General features: G+C 36.7%; 1 protein-coding gene across 1 annotated transcript; it reads left to right on the forward strand.

The window, feature by feature from the left end:
• Window positions 1–774: 774 nt before the first annotated feature.
• LOC105334836 (cytochrome P450 26A1) lies at window positions 775–4,178 on the forward strand. The gene is made up of 5 exons (XM_011438466.4): window positions 775–983; window positions 1,222–1,423; window positions 2,362–2,859; window positions 2,973–3,395; window positions 3,502–4,178. Exons 1-5 carry the CDS (start codon window positions 868–870, stop codon window positions 3,853–3,855), a joined length of 1,593 nt encoding a protein of 530 aa, XP_011436768.3. The 5' UTR covers window positions 775–867; the 3' UTR covers window positions 3,856–4,178.
• Window positions 4,179–6,872: the final 2,694 nt, after the last annotated feature.

Raw genomic sequence — 6,872 nt, forward strand, 5'->3', positions numbered from 1 at the left:
TACCTTTTTCCTTTCCATCATTTTTCTTTCCCTTCAATTTATTTAACTTCCAAAAGAAAATTATCTTAAAATTAGAAATAAACTAATTTTAATTTTAAAGATTTCTTAGGCCATAAGATAAACTGAAGCCTGAAATGACCCCGTAACATAAAAGCAAAGAGCCCCAAGGCGCTATTTTTCATTCCTTGTTATCAGATTTATCAGTTTCACTCGTGTCCGAAATATTTGGCGGGAAAATCACAGATATCAATGAAAAATCGGCCGTCCCCAGCGTAAGGTCACGGGGTCACTTAGCGCTGGACCGAACCCCATCACTCGTGGTCAAGGGGCCAAACAAAGGTCGATTTCCTAGGTATTTGGAGAGAAAAAAACATGGGCCCGATGTCTATCTTCATTTTTATCATATTTAATGAATCATTATTCTTTATTTCTCAACTCTTTTATTTGATATTACAATATTTTTTAATTTTTTCTAAAACTTAAAAACTCGATAATCAACTCAAAATTTACACATACACGAGTCGAAAGTTTTAAATTTCTTAAATAAACAAAATCATTACGATTTTTTTTATTAAACACTATAATCAAAACTTTAAAAGAAAAATTTGATTCACTAAAAAAGAGCTAATAAATCTTGCTAGTGGGTACGAAAATCGCACAAATTACAATAGAGCCAGGAATGCGGAATGAGGAAGCCCACCCCTGCGGCCTCTACGGTGATTGTTTGTGACCGAGGTCTGCGCTCAACTGTTGTTACGTGGTGCTGATTGTTAAAAAGAGCCAACTGGTCGGTCAATTGGACACTTGTATATAAACGCCTTAGCACTCTGTTAGTGCCAGAGCTGGTATCCTTCACCTGAGCAAGTCATGGGGACGACCGAGTGGCGCTGGCTCAACACAAGTACTGGCCCTGATGTCCTGTGCCCCTCCAACGCAAGCTGTCAAGTTCTTTTTCTGAAAGATGCTAAATCAGCTGAATTACAGTGAGTGTGATTTTTTCAGAAAAATAAAAAAAAAATATATTATTGACGGTTATTTTATTTTAAAAAAATTATTGAAATTTTTATCCATTTTTTTAGTCTAATTTTTTTCTTTAGATTGCTCTGATTTTACTTTCAAAGGGTAAATTTGATTGTGCATTTTATGAATGAAAAAGAAAATGTTGTGTTTAGCTGTTTTGATTTTAATATTTCTATGATTTTTTTTCTTCATTTGTTTCAGATACGTATCTTTGTATCTGCTATTTAGGCGCCTGACGTACATTGTATACCCATCAATCATATCATGGCTTCTCGTCCTGCTTTGTTGCAAATTCTGGAAATCCTACGTTTGTTTAAATAAAGATCCCTCCTCTCAAAGACCATTACCCCCGGGGGACCTAGGCTTGCCATTCATTGGAGAAACTTTATCGTTTTTATTCCTTGTAAGTACAATTTTCTTGAACCTGTATGTGTGAAGGCCACTAGTATTTGCATTGGTCGTTCTTACGTAATGTGCTTATGTTTTCTTTAAAGACATTTAAAGGATTAGGAAATTTCTTTTTATCCATACAGAGCATGACCCGGTTTAAATTCCGACAGGGGTATAAAGGTTCAAAACATCACAAGGCAAATATTGTCTTCCAGTAATGAGGTCATTATTCAAACAGTCGACTTGCGTCATCGAATCCTTTATTTACGGCGGAATTGCGTAATAAACTATTCCCGTTTGAAGTTCGATTAAATTATTGAAAGATTTGAAACGAAAATTCAAAATTCATGAATGATTTGATATGCTGATTTATTTACAAAAATGCTTGTAAAGTAAGGTTTTTCTTAAAAATCAAAAACGTCCCGATTAAACTTTATGATAGTATTTCAAGACTAATCAATCGATACGAGGAGTATTTGCTTTAATTTCACCAACTACATTGACATTTTATCTGGAATATATACGAGTAAGTAGTAGTTATGTAGAGTAAATACAATTTCCCTCAGTTCGGGATAAAAGTTACATAACGCGCCCCAAATAACTAAGGACACTGATAGGTACTAAAATCGATGCCCTATATCTATACGAGAGTATCAGCAACTCTCGCAATAGACTTAACTTATGAAATACCATTACAATTCTCTTACAAGATAACGAAGAAAATTCTATAAACTACACCCCTCTCTCTCTCTCCTCTCTCTCTCTCTCTCTCTCTCTCTCTCTCTCGTAAGTAGTTCAGTAAGATAATATTTACTCATCTCTCTATCCTTCTTGCTCTCGTAAGTAGGTAAGATAAGTACGTTAAGTAATTACTTGATACTATAATACCTTATCAAATGAGATACACTCTTAGGCTAATATCTCAGCGATTCGTGTTTTTGTTAATTTCAGGGGAGGAAATTTTTTGACAGAAGACGCGAGCAATATGGCAGTGTTTTCAAAACGCATATTCTCGGCAAGCCAACGGTCCGAATCATCGGAGCCGAAAACGCCCGAAAGATCTTGATGAACGAAAATTCCCTGGTGGAGTCTCAATGGCCGAGGAGCATTCAGATGTTGTTGGGAGAAGGGAGTCTGACGCTTGCGGCGGGGAAGGTGCACACCATCAGGAAGAGAGCCATCTTGAGAGCCTTCACCTACGACGCTTTGAGCGGTTACGCTGTTTTGACGCAAGAAATCATCAGAAAATATATCAACAAATGGTGTTCACAGAGAAACGTAATGGGCTACAAGGAGTTCCGGAGTCTAGCATTCGAGCTGTCTTGTCGGGTCCTACTTGGGTTTGAAATGAACAAAGACGAACACGGTCGTCTGCTGGATGCGTTTGAAACATTCATGTCAAGCCTCTTCAGCATTCCAATACGAATCCCCGGTCTCGGGTTAGATAAGGTTAGTATATATATGTACTTGTGATTTATAATGATATTTTTTAAGGCAAAGCTTGAACAGTTCATGATTTCAGTTGACATATTCATAGAGGTATTTTCATACTTTCGTTGCAGGGAATGAAGGCCAGAGAAACCATGTTGAAAAAGATCAAAGCAATCATATTACAAAAGCAGAATGGACGTTCTAGCACCGGGTCAACGGACGCCTTGAGTCTGATGATGGGAATTGAAGGCAAAGAGAAGTTAGAGATGGAAGAAGCAAAAGACGTAGCTCTGGAGCTAATGTTCGCCGGCCACGAGACAACGTCAAGCGCCGCGAGCACGTTGATCCTCAACATAGCCAGAAATCCCGAAGTCCTTTTTAAGATCACGGAAGAATTAGCTTCAAACGGGTTGCTAGACGACAGAGGATCTGTGCTGGATCTCGGACGAATCAATAAGTTAAAATACGTAAGGAATGTAGTCAAAGAAGCGCTGCGAATTTCGCCTCCGATTGGAGGAGGCTACAGAAAGGCACTCCATACATTTGAGATAGAGGTAAGAATTTTATTGTGAAATCAGGGGGAAAATGTCTTCTAGAGCTTGTCGATATCTTTTGAATAATTTTGAAAAACGTTATAATACGTTTGTTCTTGATTTCCAGGGTTATCAAATACCGAGAGGGTGGAGTATTGTGTACAGCATTCGAGATTCTCACGAGACCAGTCCTGTCGTTGACAAACCGGAAGTCTTTAATCCTGAAAGGTGGTCAGGTGTTCAAATCGATGACCGAGAGCATTACTTTCCGTTTGGGGGAGGAAAGAAGGGCTGTGCAGGGAGAGAATTTGCGATGCTTATGTTAAAGGTTTTCGTCATAGAAATTTGCCGAAGTTCTTGCTGGGAAGTTCCAAATCTAAATCCCAAGATAAAATTCCTTCCTGTTCCACACCCTGCTGACAATTTGCCTATGGTTTTTCAGAAATTGGAAGGAAATCGGTTAAGAGCCTCGACATTGTAACATGAAGACCATGACCAATCAAAGTCTTTTAGACTCTTAACGACAGAGATTCCTGATATTTGCAGTTCTGAAATACTCATTGTTATAGATATATGTATTTTTTTTTAACATGAGAATGGGGAATTGTAGGGGGGCATGAAATCCATGAATGTTCTGCACGAACTACCTCAGACTGAATTTTTGTACGTAGAATTTTTAGTTTTATTGTAAGTTATTACGTGAAGTGTGTGTTACCGGTTTTAACATTTATGCTCAGGTTCGTCTAATGCAATATTTATTCACGTGTTTGTTTTGAATAGAACGAATAAATACAACTTGCTAATAAGTAAAAGTTACGATTGTTGTCTATCCAAAATTATTAGATAGAAAGTAGTGATGGGCAATACCGGCATGCGCGGATCTAGAGGGGGGGGGGGGGTCGGGGGGTCCCGACCCCCCCTGGAAAATGAAAATTTATTAAATTTACATTGTAAAATTATCGCGAAAATATGCCTCGGACCCCCCCTGGCAAACACAATTATCCTTCGGACCCCCCCTGGAAAAATTTTCTGGATCCGCGCATGATACCGGGAATGAATCAAGTTTCAAGGAACAGAGCTCAAATTCACTCTGTAATATCTTTTTAGCGTTATCGACCTCTGTCGCTAATTTTATATGTCCGATTTGTTAGTTTTCAATATGAGTAAAATTCATTCTTGTCTTAAAGAAAAGGTTCATAGTTGCGATATATAGGACCTTCTGATCTTTGAACCACGTAAGTTCTCTATTTTTGTCGTCATGATTTCCACCGCTATAAATGATAACTATTTTAACAGAACAATGATGACCTTAATAAACTAGATTCTAGATTCTCTTCTAAAATCAAAGTTATAAACATGTTTTGATTAAATGAACAAATAACAGAATATTTTGAAGAAAATGGAATATTTTGTGAATAAATGCCGAAACGCATGCATGCTTTTTTATGATATTCAGCATACAGCTTGATTTCTAATCCAGTTCAAAAATAGAACAATACGGCATTAATCGCATTCTTTAAATGATGGAATTATGTTTGGATAAGCAATATTTTAAAGGTTAAGAGTTTACGTGTCTTATTCAAATCGTTCGTAAGATCTTTAATGGAAATAAAAACTTAAATCCTAAGATGGCCCAGAGAGAAAAAAATACGGCCTTGAACTACACTACACAGGTATTCAGGTAAAAGTTGTTGATGAGGAATGTTTCAAGTGTTTGGGGGGGTCGGGGTGGAGGGTGCCAGATTGAGAATCATCACCACCTTCATTAACTCTTGATCTCAACTCCATGTACGTGTTTGATTAATATTCAAATTATGCAAAGGTTTTGGAAGAAAAAGTTCAAAGGCGATAAAAAAGAGATGGGTGAAATCATGATTGGACGGAGAGAGGAATGGTGCGGTTTTCACTGCCCACTGTTCTGGGGCCCTTGAACAAAGGACAGGAAGAGACATGAATACCCAGGGATGACCAGCCTGTCTCTTGGGGGAGGGCCGGCCATTGTATATATAGTGTCCGGAGCAAAGCCAAGTCAAAAGGTCAAAATTATCCCAACCTACATAAAAACGTCCGCCGCACTTGTTCACATCAAAAACAACAGATTTTGTTATTCTCATTACAACTTCAAGTTATAACAATATATCGCTAATTTGCGATTTTATCCAAATTGACAAAACAAAACAAAAACACAAAAAAAACATGAATAAAGAAAGATGTATGTGTATTGCCAACCATCAAAAACAATGACAGCGTTTGTTTCGCAAGTGGTGAACGAGGGGTCACGGTCCTATTTTTATACAATCACTGTTGACAGGGGTCAAAGGATCTCACCTCATCGTTACGCATTCGTAACAAAAAAAATCGCCAAAAACAGGGTCAGCTTCAATAATCCGTATCGAGGTGACCCCGTTTGGTGAAAGGTTCCACGTGCTAGGTCAATATCGACCCCGACAATAAAGTAATTAAAGTACCTGCTTGTTAAGAATTGCCACTGCCATTAAGCACAATTAAAATTATCAACCGCAAAAAAAGGGAAGAAAAATCTAAGCCATTACGAGAAAGCATTTTCGTTTGAAACAAAATGATTATCAACAAACTTCAATATATTTTGAATACGTTGATATTTTACGTACAGTGGAAAGTTTTAATTGAAATTATTTGAATTGTAATACACACATTTCACTTAATGCACCGACTGAATCTGATGTCGTAAAGAGGGCTTCTATCTGTTTTTCCCATTTCCAGCACCGGTCATGACCCTTATTGGTTACACCTGTCATGAAGAAAAGTGGGACAGCTCGGGTTTTGGTAACCTTCATCAGGCACTAAAATCTGAGGACGAGGCTGCATTTTGCATAACTTTTAACTGAAAAAGGGGCGGTGGTCAATTCCATCAATCTGATTAAAATCTATAGTGGTATTTAAAATAAATGAATAAATATATAAGTTAGGAAATTAAGATGAAGCAAGATTGTATGTTACACAGATACAGGATAAGATCACAAGGCATATATATAGCTCACTATTTGTATAAAACTTGTCAAAGATTTTCCTACATATTATTCTTTTTTAAAACAAAGCTCGCTTTAACAGCTAGATTTTAAAATATACAATGTCAGGGTTAGTCTAATTTAGTTTATCATAGGAATTTAATAGCATAGTATAGAAATATTTTATTTGAAAAAAATATACATATAAGTATATAACTGCATATGGATTGAACAGCAGACAAAAATAGCCTATATTTATAGTTCGCTCCATCAGTTTTTTCTTGTATATTTTTGAAATATATATTTCTGACAGCTTAATTCCTTTGTATACACAAATTCTCAAAATATACTCGAGAGACGTATGCCCAATCTCATCGGAAAGGCCCTGAAACAGAATCGATTACCATTGTTTACAAGTATATATGATGTATATACATGTATATTTACGTTGTTTGAATTCTTAAAGTACATACCCTATTTCATTTTTTAATTAATTTAACATTTTAATATT

The sequence above is a fragment of the Magallana gigas genome, chromosome 8 (genome assembly GCF_963853765.1).
Source record: "Magallana gigas chromosome 8, xbMagGiga1.1, whole genome shotgun sequence".
Classification (NCBI taxonomy): Eukaryota; Metazoa; Mollusca; class Bivalvia; order Ostreida; family Ostreidae; genus Magallana; species Magallana gigas.

Excerpts from the sequence above, each read along its gene's own strand:
- LOC105334836 (XM_011438466.4), top strand. The coding sequence starts at position 868 with ATGGGGACGACCGAGTGGCGCTGGCTCAACACAAGTACTGGCCCTGAT. Across the intron at positions 984-1,221 it reads GCTAAATCAGCTGAATTACA|ATACGTATCTTTGTATCTGC; the intron begins GTGAGTGTGATT and ends CATTTGTTTCAG. Across the intron at positions 1,424-2,361 it reads CTTTATCGTTTTTATTCCTT|GGGAGGAAATTTTTTGACAG; the intron begins GTAAGTACAATT and ends TGTTAATTTCAG.